Source organism: Phyllobates terribilis, unplaced genomic scaffold (assembly GCF_046119375.1).
Source record: "Phyllobates terribilis strain yellow unplaced genomic scaffold, ASM4611937v1 Scaffold_25__1_contigs__length_18738178, whole genome shotgun sequence".
In the NCBI taxonomy this organism is placed as follows: domain Eukaryota; kingdom Metazoa; phylum Chordata; class Amphibia; order Anura; family Dendrobatidae; genus Phyllobates; species Phyllobates terribilis.
In genome coordinates this window covers 15,478,880-15,498,402 of record NW_027362785.1, presented here as the reverse complement: position 1 = coordinate 15,498,402, position 19,523 = coordinate 15,478,880, and the positions used below count along the sequence as shown (strand labels likewise).

Below are 19,523 nucleotides of genomic sequence, written 5' to 3'. Positions count from 1 at the left end.
CCTCCTGTATCTCAGCTCTGCACCTCCTCACATACGCCCCCCGTATCATAGCTCTGCACCCCCTCACATGCGCCCCCCGTATCTCAGCTCTGCACCCGCTCAGATACACCCCCGTATCTCAGCTCTGCACCCCCTCACATGCGCCCCCCGTATCTCAGCTCTGCACCCGCTCACATACACCCCCGTATCTCAGCTCTGCACCCGCTCACATACACCCCCGTATCTCAGCTCTGCACCCGCTCACATACACCCCCGTATCTCAGCTCTGCACCCGCTCACATACACCCCCGTATCTCAGCTCTGCACCCCCTCACATGCGCCCCCCCGTATCTCAGCTCTGCACCCACTCACATGCGCCCCCCGTATCTCAGCTCTGCACCCCCTCACATACACCTCCTGCATCTCAGCTCTGCACCCCCTCACATACACCTCCTGTATCTCAGCTCTGCACCCCCTCACATACACCTCCTGTATCTCAGCTCTGCACCTCCTCACATACACCTCCTGTATCTCAGCTCTGCACCCCCTCACATACACCTCCTGTATCTCAGCTCTGCACCTCCTCACATGCGCCCCCGTATCTCAGCTCTGCACCCACTCACATACACCCCCCGTATCTCAGCTCTGCACCCGCTCACATACACCCCCGTATCTCAGCTCTGCACCCGCTCACATACACCCCCGTATCTCAGCTCTGCACCCCCTCACATGCGCCCCCCCGTATCTCAGCTCTGCACCCACTCACATGCGCCCCCCGTATCTCAGCTCTGCACCCCCTCACATACACCTCCTGTATCTCAGCTCTGCACCCCGTCACATGAGCCCCCCGTATCTCAGCTCTGCACCCCCTCGAATACACCTCCTGTATCTCAGCTCTGCACTCCGTCACATACGCCCCCCCCGTATCTCAGCTCTGCACCTACTCACATACACCTCCTGTATCTCAGCTCTGCACCCCCTCACATACACCTCCTGTATCTCAGCTCTGCACCTCCTCACATACACCTCCTGTATCTCAGCTCTGCACCTCCTCACATACGCCCCCCGTATCATAGCTCTGCACCCCCTCACATGCGCCCCCCGTATCTCAGCTCTGCACCCGCTCACATACACCCCAGTATCTCAGCTCTGCACCCCCTCACATGCGCCCCCCGTATCTCAGCTCTGCACCCGCTCACATACACCCCCCGTATCTCAGCTCTGCACCCGCTCACATACACCCCCGTATATCAGCTCTGCACCCCCTCACATACACCTCCTGTATCTCAGCTCTGCACCCCCTCACATACACCTCCTTTATCTCAGCTCTGCACCCCCTCACATACACCTCCTTTATCTCAGCTCTGCACCCCCTCACATGCGCCCCCCGTATCTCAGCTCTGCACCCGCTCACATACACCCCCCGTATCTCAGCTCTGCACCCGCTCACATACACCCCCGTATCTCAGCTCTGCACCCGCTCACATACACCCCCGTATCTCAGCTCTGCACCCCCTCACATACACCTCCTGTATCTCAGCTCTGCACCCCCTCACATACACCTCCTTTATCTCAGCTCTGCACCCCCTCACATACACCTCCTGTATCTCAGCTCTGCACCCCCTCACATGCGCCCCCCGTATCTCAGCTCTGCACCCACTCACATGCGCCCCCCGTATCTCAGCTCTGCACCCGCTCACATACACCCCCGTATCTCAGCTCTGCACCCCCTCACATACACCTCCTGTATCTCAGCTCTGCACCCCGTCACATGACCCCCCGTATCTCAGCTCTGCACCCCCTCACATACACCTCCTGTATCTCAGCTCTGCACCCCGTCACATACGCCCCCCCCGTATCTCAGCTCTGCACCCCGTCACATACACCTCCTGTACCTCAGCTCTGCACCTCTTCACATACACCCCCCGTATCTCAGCTCAGCACCCCCTCACATACACCTCCTGTATCTCAGCTCTGCACCCCCTCACATGCGCCCCCCGTATCTCAGCTCTGCACCTGCTCACATACGCCCCCCGTATCTCAGCTCTGCACCCCCTCACATACACCCCCCGTATCTCAGCTCTGCACCCGCTCACATACACCTCCTGTATCTCAGCTCTGCACCCCCTCACATACACCCCCCGCATCTCAGCTCTACACCTCCTCACATACAGTCCCCTGTATCTCAGCTCTGCACCCCCTCACATACACCTCCCGTATCTCAGCTCTGCACCCGCTCACATACACCTCCTGTATCTCAGCTCTGCACCTCCTCACATACACCTCCTGTATCTCAGCTCTGCACCTCCTCACATACGCCCCCCGTATCTCAGCTCTGCACCCCCTCACATACACCTCCCGTATCTCAGCTCTGCACCTCTTCACATACACCCCCCGTATCTCAGCTCTGCACCTCCTCACATACACCTCCTGTATCTCAGCTCTGCACCTCCTCACATACGCCCCCCGTATCTCAGCTCTGCACCCCCTCACATACACCTCCCGTATCTCAGCTCTGCACCTCTTCACATACACCCCCCGTATCTCAGCTCTGCATCCCCTCACATACACCTCCTGTATCTCAGCTCTGCACCCCCTCACATACACCTCCTGTATCTCAGCTCTGCACCCACTCACATACACCTCCTGTATCTCAGCTCTGCACCCCCTCACATACACCTCCTGTATCTCAGCTCTGCACCCCCTCACATACACCTCCTGTATCTCAGCTCTGCACCCCCTCACATACACCTCCTGTATCTCAGCTCTGCACCCCCTCACATACACCTCCTGTATCTCAGCTCTGCACCCCCTCACATACACCTCCTGTATCTCAGCTCTGCACCCCCTCACATACACCTCCTGTATCTCAGCTTTGCACCTCCTCACATACGCCCCCCGTATCTCAGCTCTGCACCCCCTCACATACACCTCTTGTATCTCAGCTCTGCACCCCCTCACATACACCTCCTGTATCTCAGCTCTGCACCTCTTCACATACACCTCCTGTATCTCAGCTCTGCACCCCCTCACATGCGCCCCCCGTATCTCAGCTCTGCACCCGCTCACATACACCCCCCGTATCTCAGCTCTGCACCCGCTCACATACACCCCCCGTATCTCAGCTCTGCACCCGCTCACATACACCTCCGTATCTCAGCTCTGCACCCCCTCACATACACCCCCGTATCTCAGCTCTGCACCCCCTCACATGCGCCCCCCGTATCTCAGCTCTGCACCCGCTCACATACACCCCCGTATCTCAGCTCTGCACCCCCTCACATACACCTCCTGTATCTCAGCTCTGCACCCCCTCACATGAGCCCCCCGTATCTCAGCTCTGCACCCCCTCACATACACCTCCTGTATCTAAGCTCTGCACCCCGTCACATACGCCCCGCCCGTATCTCAGCTCTGCACCCCGTCACATACACCTCCTGCATCTCAGCTCTGCACCTCTTCACATACACCCCCGTATCTCAGCTCAGCACCCCCTCACATGCGCCCCCCGTATCTCAGCTCTGCACCCCCTCACATACACCTCCTGTATCTCAGCTCTGCACCCCCTCACATACACCTCCTGTATCTCAGCTCTGCACCTCCTCACATACACCTCCTGTATCTCAGCTCTGCACCTCCTCACATACACCTCCTGTATCTCAGCTCTGCACCTCCTCACATACAGTCCCCTGTATCTCAGCTCTGCACCCCCTCACATACACCTCCTGTATCTCAGCTCTGCACCCCCTCACATACACCTCCTGTATCTCAGCTCTGCACGCCCTCACATACGCCCCCCGTATCTCAGCTCTGCACCTCCTCACATACGCCCCCATATCTCAGCTCTGCACCCCCTCACATACACCTCCTGTATCTCAGCTCTGCACCCCCTCACATACACCTCCCGTATCTCAGCTCTGCACCCGCTCACATACACCCCCCGTATCTCAGCTCTTCACCCCCTCACATACAGTCCCCAGTATCTCAGCTCTGCACCCCCTCACATACAGTCCCCGTATCTCAGCTCTGCACCCCCTCACATACAGTCCCCGTATCTCAGCTCTGCACCCACTCACATGCGCCCCCCGTATCTCAGCTCTGCACCCGCTCACATACACCCCCGTATCTCAGCTCTGCACCCCCTCACATACACCTCCTGTATCTCAGCTCTGCACCCCGTCACATGAGCCCCCCGTATCTCAGCTCTGCACCCCCTCACATACACCTCCTGTATCTCAGCTCTGCACCCCGTCACATACGCCCCCCCCTTATCTCAGCTCTGCACCTCCTCACATACACCTCCTGTATCTCAGCTCTGCACCCCCTCACATACACCTCCTGTATCTCAGCTCTGCACCCCCCCACATACACCTCCTGTATCTCAGCTCTGCACCTCCTCACATACGCCCCCCGTATCATAGCTCTGCACCCCCTCACATGCGCCCCCCGTATCTCAGCTCTGCACCTCCTCACATACACCCCCGTATCTCAGCTCTGCACCCCCCGTATCTCAGCTCTGCACCCGCTCACATACACCCCCCGTATCTCAGCTCTGCACCCGCTCACATACACCCCCGTATATCAGCTCTGCACCCCCTCACATACACCTCCTGTATCTCAGCTCTGCACCCCCTCACATACACCTCCTGTATCTCAGCTCTGCACCTCCTCACATACACCTCCTGTATCTCAGCTCTGCACCCCCTCACATACACCTCCTGTATCTCAGCTCTGCACCCCCTCACATGCGCCCCCCGTATCTCAGCTCTGCACCCGCTCACATACACCCCCCGTATCTCAGCTCTGCACCCGCTCACATACACCCCCGTATCTCCGCTCTGCACCCGCTCACATACACCCCCGAATCTCAGTTCTGCACCCCCTCACATGCGCCCCCCGTATCTCAGCTCTGCACCCACTCACACACTCACATGCGCCCCCCGTATCTCAGCTCTGCACCCGCTCACATACACCCCCGTATCTCAGCTCTGCACCCCCTCACATACACCTCCTGTATCTCAGCTCTGCACCCCGTCACATGAGCCCCCCGTATCTCAGCTCTGCACCCCCTCACATACACCTCCTGTATCTCAGCTCTGCACCCCGTCACATACGCCCCCCCCGTATCTCAGCTCTGCACCCCGTCACATACACCTCCTGTATCTCAGCTCTGCACCTCTTCACATACACCCCCCGTATCTCAGCTCAGCACCCCCTCACATACACCTCCTGTATCTCAGCTCTGCACCCCCTCACATGCGCCCCCCGTATCTCAGCTCTGCACCCCCTCACATACGCCCCCCGTATCTCAGCTCTGCACCTGCTCACATACGCCCCCCGTATCTCAGCTCTGCACCCCCTCACATACACCCCCCGTATCTCAGCTCTGCACCCGCTCACATACACCTCCTGTATCTCAGCTCTGCACCCCCTCACATACACCCCCCGCATCTCAGCTCTGCACCTCCTCACATACAGTCCCCTGTATCTCAGCTCTGCACCCCCTCACATACACCTCCCGTATCTCAGCTCTGCACCTCTTCACATACACCTCCTGTATCTCAGCTCTGCACCCCCTCACATACACCCCCCGCATCTCAGCTCTGCACCTCCTCACATACAGTCCCCTGTATCTCAGCTCTGCACCCCCTCACATACACCCCCCGTATCTCAGCTCTGCACCTCTTCACATACACCCCCCGTATCTCAGCTCTGCACCTCTTCACATACACCCCCCGTATCTCAGCTCTGCACCTCCTCACATACACCCCCCCGTATCTCAGCTCTGCACCCCCTCACATACACCCCCCCGTATCTCAGCTCTGCACCCCCTCACATATACCTCCTGTATCTCAGCTCTGCACCTCCTCACATACACCTCCTGTATCTCAGCTCTGCACCCCCTCACATACACCTCCTGTATCTCAGCTCTGCACCTCCTCACATACAGTCCCCTGTATCTCAGCTCTGCACCCCCTCACATACAGTCCCCTGTATCTCAGCTCTGCACCCCCTCACATACACCTCCTGTATCTCAGCTCTGCACCTCTTCACATACACCTCCTGTATCTCAGCTCTGCACCCCCTCACATACACCTCCTGTATCTCAGCTCTGCACCCCCTCACATACGCCCCCCGTATCTCAGCTCTGCACCTCCTCACATACGCCCCCATATCTCAGCTCTGCACCCCCTCACATACACCTCCTGTATCTCAGCTCTGCACCTCCTCACATACACCTCCTGTATCTCAGCTCTGCACCCCCTCACATACACCTCCTGTATCTCAGCTCTGCACCTCCTCACATACAGTCCCCTGTATCTCAGCTCTGCACCCCCTCTCATACGCCCCCCGTATCTCAGCTCTGCATCCCCTCACATACAGTCCCCGGTATCTCAGCTCTGCACCCCCTCACATACACCTCCTGTATCTCAGCTCTGCACCCCCTCACATACACCTCCTGTATCTCAGCTCTGCACCTCCTCACATACGCCCCCCGTATCATAGCTCTGCACCCCCTCACATGCGCCCCCCGTATCTCAGCTCTGCACCTCCTCACATACACCCCCCGTATCTCAGCTCTGCACCCGCTCACATACACCCCCGTATCTCAGCTCTGCACCCCCTCACATACACCTCCTGTATCTCAGCTCTGCACCCCCTCACATACACCTCCTGTATCTCAGCTCTGCACCTCCTCACATACACCTCCTGTATCTCAGCTCTGCACCCCCTCACATACACCTCCTGTATCTCAGCTCTGCACCCCCTCACATGCGCCCCCCGTATCTCAGCTCTGCACCCGCTCACATACACCCCCCGTATCTCAGCTCTGCACCCGCTCACATACACCCCCGTATCTCAGCTCTGCACCCCCTCACATACACCTCCTGTATCTCAGCTCTGCACCCCCTCACATACACCTCCTGTATCTCAGCTCTGCACCTCCTCACATACACCTCCTGTATCTCAGCTCTGCACCCCCTCACATACACCTCCTGTATCTCAGCTCTGCACCCCCTCACATGCGCCCCCCGTATCTCAGCTCTGCACCCGCTCACATACACCCCCCGTATCTCAGCTCTGCACCCGCTCACATACACCCCCGTATCTCCGCTCTGCACCCGCTCACATACACCCCCGTATCTCAGCTCTGCACCCCCTCACATGCGCCCCCCGTATCTCAGCTCTGCACCCACTCACATGCGCCCCCCGTATCTCAGCTCTGCACCCGCTCACATACACCCCCGTATCTCAGCTCTGCACCCCCTCACATACACCTCCTGTATCTCAGCTCTGCACCCCGTCACATGAGCCCCCCGTATCTCAGCTCTGCACCCCCTCACATACACCTCCTGTATCTCAGCTCTGCACCCCGTCACATACGCCCCCCCCGTATCTCAGCTCTGCACCCCGTCACATACACCTCCTGTATCTCAGCTCTGCACCTCTTCACATACACCCCCCGTATCTCAGCTCAGCACCCCCTCACATACACCTCCTGTATCTCAGCTCTGCACCCCCTCACATGCGCCCCCCGTATCTCAGCTCTGCACCTGCTCACATACGCCCCCCGTATCTCAGCTCTGCACCCCCTCACATACACCCCCCGTATCTCAGCTCTGCACCCGCTCACATACACCTCCTGTATCTCAGCTCTGCACCCCCTCACATACACCCCCCGCATCTCAGCTCTGCACCTCCTCACATACAGTCCCCTGTATCTCAGCTCTGCACCCCCTCACATACACCTCCCGTATCTCAGCTCTGCACCTCTTCACATACACCCCCCGTATCTCAGCTCTGCACCTCTTCACATACACCCCCCGTATCTCAGCTCTGCACCTCCTCACATACACCCCCCCGTATCTCAGCTCTGCACCCCCTCACATACACCCCCCCGTATCTCAGCTCTGCACCCCCTCACATACACCTCCTGTATCTCAGCTCTGCACCTCCTCACATACACCTCCTGTATCTCAGCTCTGCACCCCCTCACATACACCTCCTGTATCTCAGCTCTGCACCTCCTCACATACAGTCCCCTGTATCTCAGCTCTGCACCCCCTCACATACAGTCCCCTGTATCTCAGCTCTGCACCCCCTCACATACACCTCCTGTATCTCAGCTCTGCACCCCCTCACATACACCTCCTTTATCTCAGCTCTGCACCCCCTCACATACACCTCCTGTATCTCAGCTCTGCACCTCTTCACATACACCTCCTGTATCTCAGCTCTGCACCCCCTCACATACGCCCCCCGTATCTCAGCTCTGCACCTCCTCACATACGCCCCCATATCTCAGCTCTGCACCCCCTCACATACACCTCCTGTATCTCAGCTCTGCACCCGCTCACATACATCTCCTGTATCTCAGCTCTGCACCCGCTCACATACACCTCCTGTATCTCAGCTCTGCACCCTCTCACATACACCTCCTGTATCTCAGCTCTGCACCCGCTCACATACACCTCCTGTATCTCAGCTCTGCACCCCCTCACATACACCTCCTGTATCTCAGCTCTGCACCCCCTCACATACACCCCCGTATCTCAGCTCTGCACCTCTTCACATACACCTCCTGTATCTCAGCTCTGCACCCCCTCACATACACCTCCTGTATCTCAGCTCTGCACCCCCTCACATACACCTCCTGTATCTCAGCTCTGCACCCCCTCACATACGCCCCCCGTATCTCAGCTCTGCACCTCCTCACATACGCCCCCATATCTCAGCTCTGCACCCCCTCACATACACCTCCTGTATCTCAGCTCTGCACCCCCTCACATACACCCCCCGTATCTCAGCTCTTCACCCCCTCACATACAGTCCCCGTATCTCAGCTCTGCACCTCCTCACATACACCCCCCGTATCTCAGCTCTTCACCCCCTCACATACAGTCCCCAGTATCTCAGCTCTGCACCCCCTCACATACAGTCCCCTGTATCTCAGCTCTGCACCCCCTCACATACACCTCCCGTATCTCAGCTCTGCACCCGCTCACATACACCCCCCGTATCTCAGCTCTTCACCCCCTCACATACAGTCCCCAGTATCTCAGCTCTGCACCCCCTCACATACAGTCCCCGTATCTCAGCTCTGCACCCCCTCACATACAGTCCCCGTATCTCAGCTCTGCACCCCCTCACATACACCCCCTGTATCTCAGCTCTGCACCCCCTCACATACAGTCCTCAGTATCTCAGCTCTGCACCTCCTCACATACACCTCCTGTATCTCAGCTCTGCACCCCCTCACATACACCCCCCGTATCTCAGCTCTGCACCTCCTCACATACACCTCCTGTATCTCAGCTCTGCACCCCCTCACATATGCCCCCCGTATCTCAGCTCTGCACCCCCTCACATACACCTCCTGTATCTCAGCTCTGCACCTCCTCACATACACCTCCTGTATCTCAGCTCTGCACCCCCTCACATACAGGCCCCCGTATCTCAGCTCTGCACCCGCTCACATACAGTCCCCCGTATCTCAGCTCTGCACCTCCTTACATACACCTCCTGTATCTCAGCTCTGCACCCCCTCACATACGCCCCCCCCATATCTCAGCTCTGCACCCCCTCACATACACCTCCTGTATCTCAGCTCTGCACCTCCTCACATACACCCCCCATATCTCAGCTCTGCACCTCCTCACATACACCTCCTGTATCTCAGCTCTGCACCTCCTTACATACACCTCCTGTATCTCAGCTCTGCACCCGCTCACATACACCTCCTGTATCTCAGCTCTGCACCTCCTCACATACACCTCCTGTATCTCAGCTCTGCACCCCCTCACATACACCTCCTGTATCTCAGCTCTGCACCCCCTCACATACAGTCCCCTGTATCTCAGCTCTGCACCCCCTCACATACACCTCCTGTATCTCAGCTCTGCACCTCCTCATATACACCTCCTGTATCTCAGCTCTGCACCCCCTCACATACACCTCCTGTATCTCAGCTCTGCACCCCCTCACATACAGTCCCCTGTATCTCAGCTCTGCACCCCCTGTATCTCAGCTCTGCACCCCCTCACATACGCCCCCCGTATCTCAGCTACCTCCTCTCATTGTCATCCAGGTGAGCGAACAGCACGTTCTTCTCGATGGCTTTGGCCAGGGCGGCCATGGTCTTGTAGTCCTTGGGGATGACCTGCAGAGGGCAGCAGTTATACATCTGGGAGGAGCTGTACACTGGAGTCGCTGAACCCTTCCTGGCGCTCTTACCTTGCGCACGTACGACGCGGCGTCCTCCTCAGTGTACACTTCCGCGCTGATCGCCCCCCGCCGTCGCCGACCCTTCACCACCGGGTTCATGGGTGGGGGAGGGGAGATCTCATCTTCGCGGGAATCTGAGCGGGATCCCGACTTCTGCTGGCTCAGTGACTGCTTGGCTTCCTCCTGACAAGAGCAAAGGAGCAGTGAGCTGTCATAGCAGGACAACCTGGCTCAGTGGTTATGTGCTTCAGGCTCAGGTAACCTGGACAGCTGGCTCAGTGGTGATGGGTTGCAGATGGACGAGACATGGTTAGCTGGCTAACTAGTTATTGGCTGGAGATGGATGTGACATGAATAGCTGGCTCAGTAGTTATTGGCTGGAGAAGGGTGTGACATGGACAGCTGGCTCAGTAGTTACTGGCTGGAGATGGATGTGACATGAATAGCTGGCTCAGAAGTTACTGGCTGGAGAAGGATGTGACATGAATAGCTGGCTCAGTAGTTATTGGCTGGAGAAGGATGTGACATGGACAGCTGGCTCAGTAGTTATTGTCTGGAGTTGGATGTGACATGAATAGCTGGCTCAGAAGTTACTGGCTTGAGAAGGATGTGACATGAATAGCTGGCTCAGTAGTTATTGGCTGGAGAAGGATGTGACATGGACAGCTGGCTCAGTAGTTACTGGCTGGAGATGGATGTGACATGAATAGCTGGCTCAGTAGTTATTGGCTGGAGTTGGATGTGACATGAATAGCTGGCTCAGAAGTTACTGGCTGGAGAAGGATGTGACATGAATAGCTGGCTCAGTAGTTATTGGCTGGAGATGGATGTGACAGACAGCTGGCTCAGTAGTTATTGGCTGGAGTTGAATGTGACATGAATAGCTGGCTCAGTAGTTATTGGCTGGAGTTGAATGTGACATGAATAGCTGGCTCAGTAGTTATTGGCTGGAGATGGATGTGACATGAATAGCTGGCTCAGTAGTTATTGGCTGGAGATGAATGTGACATGGACAGCTGGCTCAGTAGTTACTGGCTGGAGATGGATGTTACATGAATAGCTGGCTCAGTAGTTATTGGCTGGAGTTGGATGTGACATGAATAGCTGGCTCAGTAGTTACTGGCTGGAGATGGATGTTACATGAATAGCTGGCTCAGTAGTTATTGGCTGGAGTTGGATGTGACAGACAGCTGGCTCAGTAGTTATTGGCTGGAGTTGGATGTGACATGAATAGCTGGCTAACTAGTTATTGGCTGGAGAAGGATGTGACATGGACAGCTGGCTCAGTAGTTACTGGCTGGAGATGGATGTTACATGTAAAGCTGGCTCAGTAGTTATTGGCTGGAGATGGATGTGACATGTAAAGCTGGCACAGTGGTTACTGGCTGGAGATGGATGTGACAGACAACTGGTCAGTAGTTACTGGCTGGAGATGAATGTTACATGAATAGCTGGCTCAGTAGTTATTGGCTGGAGTTGGATGTGACATGAATAGCTGGCTCAGAAGTTACTGGCTGGAGAAGGATGTGACATGAATAGCTGGCTCAGAAGTTACTGGCTGGAGAAGGATGTGACATGAATAGCTGGCTCAGTAGTTATTGGCTGGAGATGAATGTGACATGGACAGCTGGCTCAGTAGTTACTGGCTGGAGATGGATGTTACATGAATAGCTGGCTCAGTAGTTATTGGCTGGAGATGGATGTTACATGAATAGCTGGCTCAGTAGTTATTGGCTGGAGTTGGATGTGACATGAATAGCTGGCTCAGTAGTTATTGGCTGGAGATGAATGTTACATGGACAGCTGGCTCAGTAGTTACTGGCTGGAGATGGATGTTACATGAATAGCTGGCTCAGTAGTTATTGGCTGGAGTTGGATGTGACATGAATAGCTGGCTCAGTAGTTACTGGCTGGAGATGGATGTTACATGAATAGCTGGCTCAGTAGTTATTGGCTGGAGTTGGATGTGACAGACAGCTGGCTCAGTAGTTATTGGCTGGAGTTGGATGTGACATGAATAGCTGGCTAACTAGTTATTGGCTGGAGAAGGATGTGACATGGACAGCTGGCTCAGTAGTTACTGGCTGGAGATGGATGTTACATGTAAAGCTGGCTCAGTAGTTATTGGCTGGAGATGGATGTGACATGTAAAGCTGGCACAGTGGTTACTGGCTGGAGATGGATGTGACAGACAACTGGTCAGTAGTTACTGGCTGGAGATGAATGTTACATGAATAGCTGGCTCAGTAGTTATTGGCTGGAGTTGGATGTGACATGAATAGCTGGCTCAGAAGTTACTGGCTGGAGAAGGATGTGACATGAATAGCTGGCTCAGAAGTTACTGGCTGGAGAAGGATGTGACATGAATAGCTGGCTCAGTAGTTATTGGCTTGAGATGAATGTGACATGGACAGCTGGCTCAGTAGTTACTGGCTGGAGATGGATGTTACATGAATAGCTGGCTCAGTAGTTATTGGCTGGAGTTGGATGTGACATGAATAGCTGGCTCAGTAGTTACTGGCTGGAGATGGATGTTACATGAATAGCTGGCTCAGTAGTTATTGGCTGGAGTTGGATGTGACAGACAGCTGGCTCAGTAGTTACTGGCTGGAGATGGATGTGACATGGACAGCTGGCTCAGTGGTTATTGACTGCAGATGGATGTGACAGACAACTGGTCAGTAGTTACTGGCTGGAGATGGATGTGACATGAATAGCTGGCTCAGTAGTTATTGGCTGGAGATGAATGTTACATGAATAGCTGGCTCAGTAGTTATTGGCTGGAGTTGGATGTGACATGAATAGCTGGCTCAGTAGTTATTGGCTGGAGATGGATGTGACATGAATAGCTGGCTCAGTAGTTATTGGCTGGAGATGAATGTTACATGAATAGCTGGCTCAGTAGTTATTGGCTGGAGTTGGATGTGACATGAATAGCTGGCTCAGTAGTTATTGGCTGGAGATGGATGTGACATGAATAGCTGGCTCAGTAGTTATTGGCTGGAGATGGATGTGACATGTAAAGCTGGCACAGTGGTTATGAGCTGCATATGGATGTGACATGGACAGCTGGCTCGGTGGTTATGGGCTGGAGATGGATGCGACACGTACAGCTGGCACAGTGGTTATGAGCTGCATATGGATGTGACATGGACAGCTGGCTCGGTGGTTATGGCCTGGAGATGGATGTGACACGTACAGCTGGCACAGTGGTGATGAGCTGCATATGGATGTGATATGGACAGCTGGCTCGGTGGTTATGGGCTGGAGATGGATGTGACACGTACAGCTGGCACAGTGGTTATGAGCTGCATATGGATGTGACATGGACAGCTGGCTCGGTGATTATGGGCTGGAGATGGATGTGACAAGTACAGCTGGCACAGTGGTGATGAGCTGCATATGGATGTGACATGGACAGCTGGCTCGGTGGTTATGGGCTGGAGATGGATGTGACACGTACAGCAGGCACAGTGGTGATGAGTTGCATATGGATGTGACATGGACAGCTGGCTCGGTGGTTATGGGCTGGAGATGGATGTGACACGTACAGCAGGCACAGTGGTGATAAGCTGCATATGGATGTGACATGGACAGCTGGCACAGTGGTTATGAGCTGCATATGGATGTGACATGGACAGCTGGTTCAGTGGTTATGTGCTGTTGTGTGATGAGGACCCGCTAGGACGCACCTTTTCCAGCCGCTCGAAGTGTTCTCGGAGGAAGGCCATGGGTTTGTCGGGCCGGGCGGTGCACAGCTGGACGATGCAGTCCTTCAGCAGCTGCTGGATGTTGTACTTCTGCACATACTGCTCGCACTCCCGGAGGCTGCGCTCCTCCTCGCTGCTGCCACCGCCGCCACCGCTGCTGTACGATGCCATGGCGCTGAAAGAGAGGCCGCTGTTCAGAGGAGCGCAGACATGGGGCCCGCCCGCAGACACCGGACATGACAGGAGAGGAGTTACCGCAGTCAAGGATCAGCGCCAGCAACCCTAACCCAAGCATCACGCAAGAGGCTACAGTACAATCAAGTCTCAACTGTCACCAACGGCACCAGCCACCGAACCTCCGCCAGATGACAGCAGAGACAGCCCGCGGAGCAGAGAAGGCCCGCGGAGCAGAGACGGCCCGCGGAGCAGGTTTAATAGAAGGAATAACATGAAGAACAGAAGCCAGGGCGGGTCACCCCCACCACAGACAGTCGGGTGTGAAGTCCATGCCCCCAAACTAATTATGAACCTCCCCTTTGCTCTCTCACCCCTCCTCCTCCGGTCTCCCCCCGTGGCTCCCTCTCATCCCTCCTCCTCCGGTCTCTCCCCCGTGCTTCCCCTCTCTCGCCTCCTCCGGTCTCCCTACCCCCCGTGCTTCCTCCCTCTTCCCTCCTCCGGTCTCTCCCCCCCCCCCGTGCTTCCTCCATCTCCCCTCCTCCGGTCTCACCCCCCTGTGCTTCCTCCCTCTCCCCTCCTCCGGTCTCTCCCCCCTATGCTTCCTCCCTCTCCCCCCTGTGCTTCCTCCCTCTCCCCTCCTCCGATCTCTCCCCCCGGGCTTCCTCCCTCTCCCCTCCCCCGTGCTTCCTCTCTATCGCCTCCTACGTTCTTCCTCTCTATCCCCTCCTCCGTTATCTCCCCTCCATCGGTCTCTCCCCCCGTGCTTCCTCCCTCTCCCCTCCTCCGGTCTCTCCCCCCCGTGCTTCCTCCCTCTCCCCTCACCCGTGCTTCCTCTCTATCCCCTCCTCCGGTCTCTCCCCGCTCAGGTCTCCCTCTCCTCCGTTATCTCCCCTCCATCGGTCTCTCCCCCCTCCAGTCTCTCCCCCCGTGCTTCCTCACTCTCCCCTCCTCCGGTCTCTCCCCCCCGTGCTTCCTCCCTCTCCCCTCCCCCGTGCTTCCTCCCTCTCCCCTCCTCCGGTCTCTCCCCCCCGTGCTTCCTCCCTCTCCCCTCCCCCGTGCTTCCTCTCTATCCCCTCCTCCGGTCTCTCCTCCCCGTGCTTTCTCTCTCTCCCCTCCATCGGTCTCTCCCCCCTCAGGTCTCCCTCTCTCTCCCCCCTCCTCCTCCGGTCCCCCCCCCGCGCTTCCTCTCTCTCCCCCCTCCTCCAGTCTCTCCCACCCCGTGCTTCCTCTCTCTCCCCTCTCCTCCGGTCTCTCCCCCCAGTGCTTCCTCTCTCTCCCCCCGTGCTTCCTCTCTATCCACCTCCTCCCCCGGTCTCCCCGGTTCTTCTCTCTCACTCCTCTTCCGGTCTCCCAGGTTCCTCTCTCTCTCCCTTCTCCTCCGGTCTCCCCAGTTCCTCTCTCTCTCCCTCCTCCTCCGGTCTCCCCGGTTCCTCTCTCCCTTCTCCTCCGGTCTCCCCGGTTCCTCTCTCCCTCCTCCTCCTGTCTCCCCGTCCCCTCCCTCTCCCTCCTCCTCCGGTCTCCCCGTCCCCTCCCTCCGGTCTCCCCGTCCCCTCCCTCTCCCTCCGGTCTCCCCGTCCCCTCCCTCTCCGGTCTCCCCGTCCCCTCCCTCTCCCTCCGGTCTCCCCGTCCCCTCCCTCTCCCTCCGGTCTCCCCGTCCCCTCCCTCTCCCTCCGGTCTCCCCGTCTCCTCCCTCTCCCTCCTCCTCCGGTCTCCCTGTCCCCTCTCTCCCCTCCTCCGGTCTCCCCGTCCCCTCTCTCTCTCCCTCCTCCTCCGGTCTCCCCGGTTCCTCCCTCTCTCTCCCTCCTCCTCCGGTCTCCCCGGTTCCCCTCTCTCCCCCTCCTCCTCCGGGCTCCCCGCCCCCTCTCTCTCCCTCCAGTCTCCCCGTCCCCTCTCTCTCCCTCCTCCTCCGGTCTCCCCGTCCCCTCTCTCCCTCCTCCTTCGGTCTCCCCGGTTCCTCTCTCTCCCTCCTCCTCCGGTCTCCCCGGTTCCTCTCTCTCTCTCCTCCTCCTCCGGTCTCCCCGGTTCCTCTCTCTCTCTCTCCTCCTCCTCCGGTCTCCCCGGTTCCTCTCTCTCTCCCTCCTTCTCCGGTCTCCCCGGTTCCTCTCTCTCTCCCTCCTTCTCCGGTCTCCCCGGTTCCTCTCTCTCTCCCTCCTCCTCCGGTCTCCCCGGTTCCTCTCTCTCTTCCTCCTCCTCCGGTCTCCCCGGTTCCTCTCTCTCTCCCTCCTCCTCCGGTCTCCCCGGTTCCCCTCTCTCTCCCTCCTCCTCCGGTCTCCCCGGTTCCTCTCTCTCTCTCACTCCTCCTCCGGTCTCCCCGATTCCTCTCTCTCCCTCCTCCTCCGGTCTCCCCGTCCCCTCTCTCCCCTCCTCCTGTCTCCCCGGTTCCTCTCTCTCTCTCCTCCTCCGGTCTTTCCGTCCCTCTCTCCCCCTCCGGTCTCCCCGGTTCCTCTCTCTCTCCTCCTCCGGTCTCCCCGGTTCCTCTCTCTCTCTCTCTCCTCCTCCGGTCTCCCCGGTTCCTCTCTCTCTCTCTCTCTCCTCCTCCGGTCTCCCCGGTTCCTCTCTCTCTCTCCCTCCTCCTCCGGTCTCCCCAGTTCCTCTCTCTCTCTCTCACTCCTCCTCCCGGTCTCCCCGGTTCCTCTCTCTCTCTCCCTCCTCCTCCGGTCTCCCCGGTTCCTCTCTCTCCCTCCTCCTCCCGTCTCCCCGGTTCCCCTCTCTCTCCTCCTCCGGTCTCCCCGGCTCCTCTCTCTCTCCCTCCCTCCTCCTCCGGTCTCCCCGGTTCCCCTCTTTCTCCCTCCTCTCCGGTCTCCCCGGTTCCTCTCTCTCTCTCCTCCTCCGGTCTCCCCGTCCCCTCTCTCCCCTCCTCCTGTCTCCCCGGTTCCTCTCTCTCTCTCTCTCCTCCTCCGGTCTTTCCGTCCCCTCTCTCCCCCTCCGGTCTCCCCGGTTCCTCTCTCTCTCTCTCCTCCTCCGGTCTCCCCGGTTCCTCTCTCTCTCTCTCCTCCTCCGGTCTCCCCGGTTCCTCTCTCTCTCTCCCTCCTCCTCCGGTCTCCCCGGTTCCTCTCTCTCCCTCCTCCTCCCGTCTCCCCCGGTTCCCCTCTCTCTCCTCCTCCGGTCTCCCCGGCTCCTCTCTCTCTCCCTCCCTCCTCCTCCGGTCTCCCGGCTCCTCTCTCTCTCCCTCCTCCTCCTCCGGTCTCCCCGGTTCCTCTCTCTCTCCCTCCCTCCTCCTCCGGTCTCCCCGGTTCCCCTCTTTCTCCCTCCTCCTCCGGTCTCCCCGGTTCCTCTCTCCCTCTCCTCCTCCGGTCTCCCCGGTTCCTCTCTCTCTCTCCTCCTCCGGTCTCCCCGGTTCCTCTCTCTCTCTCCCTCCTCCTCCGGTCTCCCCGGTTCCTCTCTCTCTCTCCCTCCTCCTCCGGTCTCCCGGTTCCTCTCTCTCTCTCCCTCTTCCTCCGGTCTCCCGGTTCCTCTCTCTCCCTCCTCCTCCGGCCTCCCCGGATCCTCTCTCTCCCTCCTCCTCCGGCCTCCCCGGTTCCTCTCTCTCCCTCCTCCTCCGGTCTCCCCGTCCCCTCTCTCTCCCTCCTCCTCCGGCCTCCCCGTCCCCTCTCTCTCCCTCCTCCTCCGGTCTCCCCGGTTCCTCTCTCTCCCTCCTCCTCCGGTCTCCCCGGTTCCTCTTTCTCCCTCCTCCTCCGGTCTCCCCGGTTCCTCTCTCTCTCCCCTCCTCCTCCGGTCTCCCCGGTTCCTCTCTCTCTCCCTCCTCCTCCGGTCTCCCCGGTTCCTCTCTCTCTCCCTCCTCCTCCGGTCTCCCCGGTTCCTCTCTCTCTCCCTCCTCCTCCGGTCTCCCCGGTTCCTCTCTCTCTCCCTCCTCCTCCGGTCTCCCCGGTTCCTCTCTCTCTCCCTCCTCCTCCGGTCTCCCCGGTTCCTCTCTCTCTCCCTCCTCCTCCGGTCTCCCCGGTTCCTCTCTCTCCCTCCTCCTCCGGTCTCCCCGGTTCCTCTCTCTCTCCCTCCTCCTCCGGTCTCCCCGGTTCCTCTCTCTCTCCCTCCTCCTCCGGTCTCCCCGGTTCCTCTCTCTCTCCCTCCTCCTCCGGTCTCCCCGGTTCCTCTCTCTCTCCCTCCTCCTCCGGTCTCCCCGGTTCCTCTCTCTCTCCTCCTCCGGTCTCCCCGGTTCCTCTCTCTCTCCCTCCTCCGGTCTCCCCGGTTCCTCTCTCTCTCCTCCTCCGGTCTCCCCGGTTCCTCTCTCTCCCTCCTCCTCCGGTCTCCCCGGTTCCTCTCTCTCCCTCCTCCTCCGGTCTCCCCGGTTCCTCTTTCTCCCTCCTCCTCCGGTCTCCCCGGTTCCTCTTTCTCCCTCCTCCTCCGGTCTCCCCGGTTCCTCTTTCTCCCTCCTCCTCCGGTCTCCCCGGTTCTCTCTTTCTCCCTCCTCCTCCGGTCTCCCCGGTTCCTCTTTCTCCCTCCTCCTCCGGTCTCCCCGGTTCCTCTTTCTCCCTCCTCCTCCCGTCTCCCCGGTTCCTCTTTCTCCCTCCTCCTCCCGTCTCCCCGGTTCCTCTTTCTCCCTCCTCCTCCCGTCTCCCCGGTTCCTCTTTCTCCCTCCTCCTCGGTCTCCCTGTCCCCTCTCTCCCCTCCTCCGGTCTCCCCGTCCCTCTCTCTCTCCCTCCTCCTCCGGTCTCCCCGGTTCCTCTCTCTCCCTCCTCCTCCGGTCTCCCCGTCCCATCTCTCTCCCTCCGGTCTCCCCGTCCCCTCTCTCCCTCCTCCTTCGGTCTCCCCGTCCCCTCCTCTCCTCCGGTCTCCCCGGTCTCCTCTCTTCCCTCCTCCTCCGGTCTCCCCGGTTCCTCTCTCTCTCCCTCCTCCTCCGGTCTCCCCGGTTCCTCTCTCTCTCCCTCCTCCTCCGGTCTCCCCGGTTCCTCTCTCTCTCTCCTCCTCCTCCGGTCTCCCCGGTTCCTCTCTCTCTCTCCTCCTCCTCCGGTCTCCCCGGTTCCTCTCTCTCTCCCTCCTCCTCCGGTCTCCCCGGTTCTCCTCTCTCCCTCCTCCTCCGGTCTCCCCGGTTCCTCTCTCTCCCTCCTCCTCGGTCTCCCCGGTTCCTCTCTCTCCCTCCTCCTCCGGTCTCCCCGGTTCCTCTCTCTCTCCCTCCTCCTCCGGTCTCCCCGGTTCCTCTCTCTCTCCCTCCTCCTCCGGTCTCCCCGGTTCCTCTCTCTCTCCCTCCTCCTCCGGTCTCCCCGGTTCCCTCTCTCTCCCTCCTCCTCCGGTCTCCCCGGTTCCTCTCTCTCTCACTCCTCCTCCGGTCTCCCCGATTCCTCTCTCTCTCACTCCTCCTCCGGTCTCCCCGATTCCTCTCTCTCCCTCCTCCTCCGGTCTCCCGGTCCCCTCTCTCCCCTCCTCCTGTCTCCCCGGTTCCTCTCTCTCTCTCTCCTCCTCCGGTCTCCCCGGTTCCTCTCTCTCTCTCTCCTCCTC

General features: G+C 58.7%; 1 protein-coding gene across 1 annotated transcript in view; it reads right to left on the bottom strand.

Moving 5' to 3' along the window:
• Positions 1 to 19,523, bottom strand: part of PRKAR1A (protein kinase cAMP-dependent type I regulatory subunit alpha) — an 85,798-nt gene that overhangs the window by 62,537 nt on the left and 3,738 nt on the right. Inside the window, exons 2-4 of the mRNA XM_073660366.1 lie at positions 13,899 to 14,091; positions 10,216 to 10,389; positions 10,050 to 10,141 (exon numbers count right to left, since the gene is read on the bottom strand). Of these exons, the coding sequence (XP_073516467.1) occupies positions 10,050 to 10,141; positions 10,216 to 10,389; positions 13,899 to 14,087 (455 nt within the window). The 5' untranslated portion in view covers positions 14,088 to 14,091. The remainder of the gene's footprint in view (positions 1 to 10,049; positions 10,142 to 10,215; positions 10,390 to 13,898; positions 14,092 to 19,523) is intronic.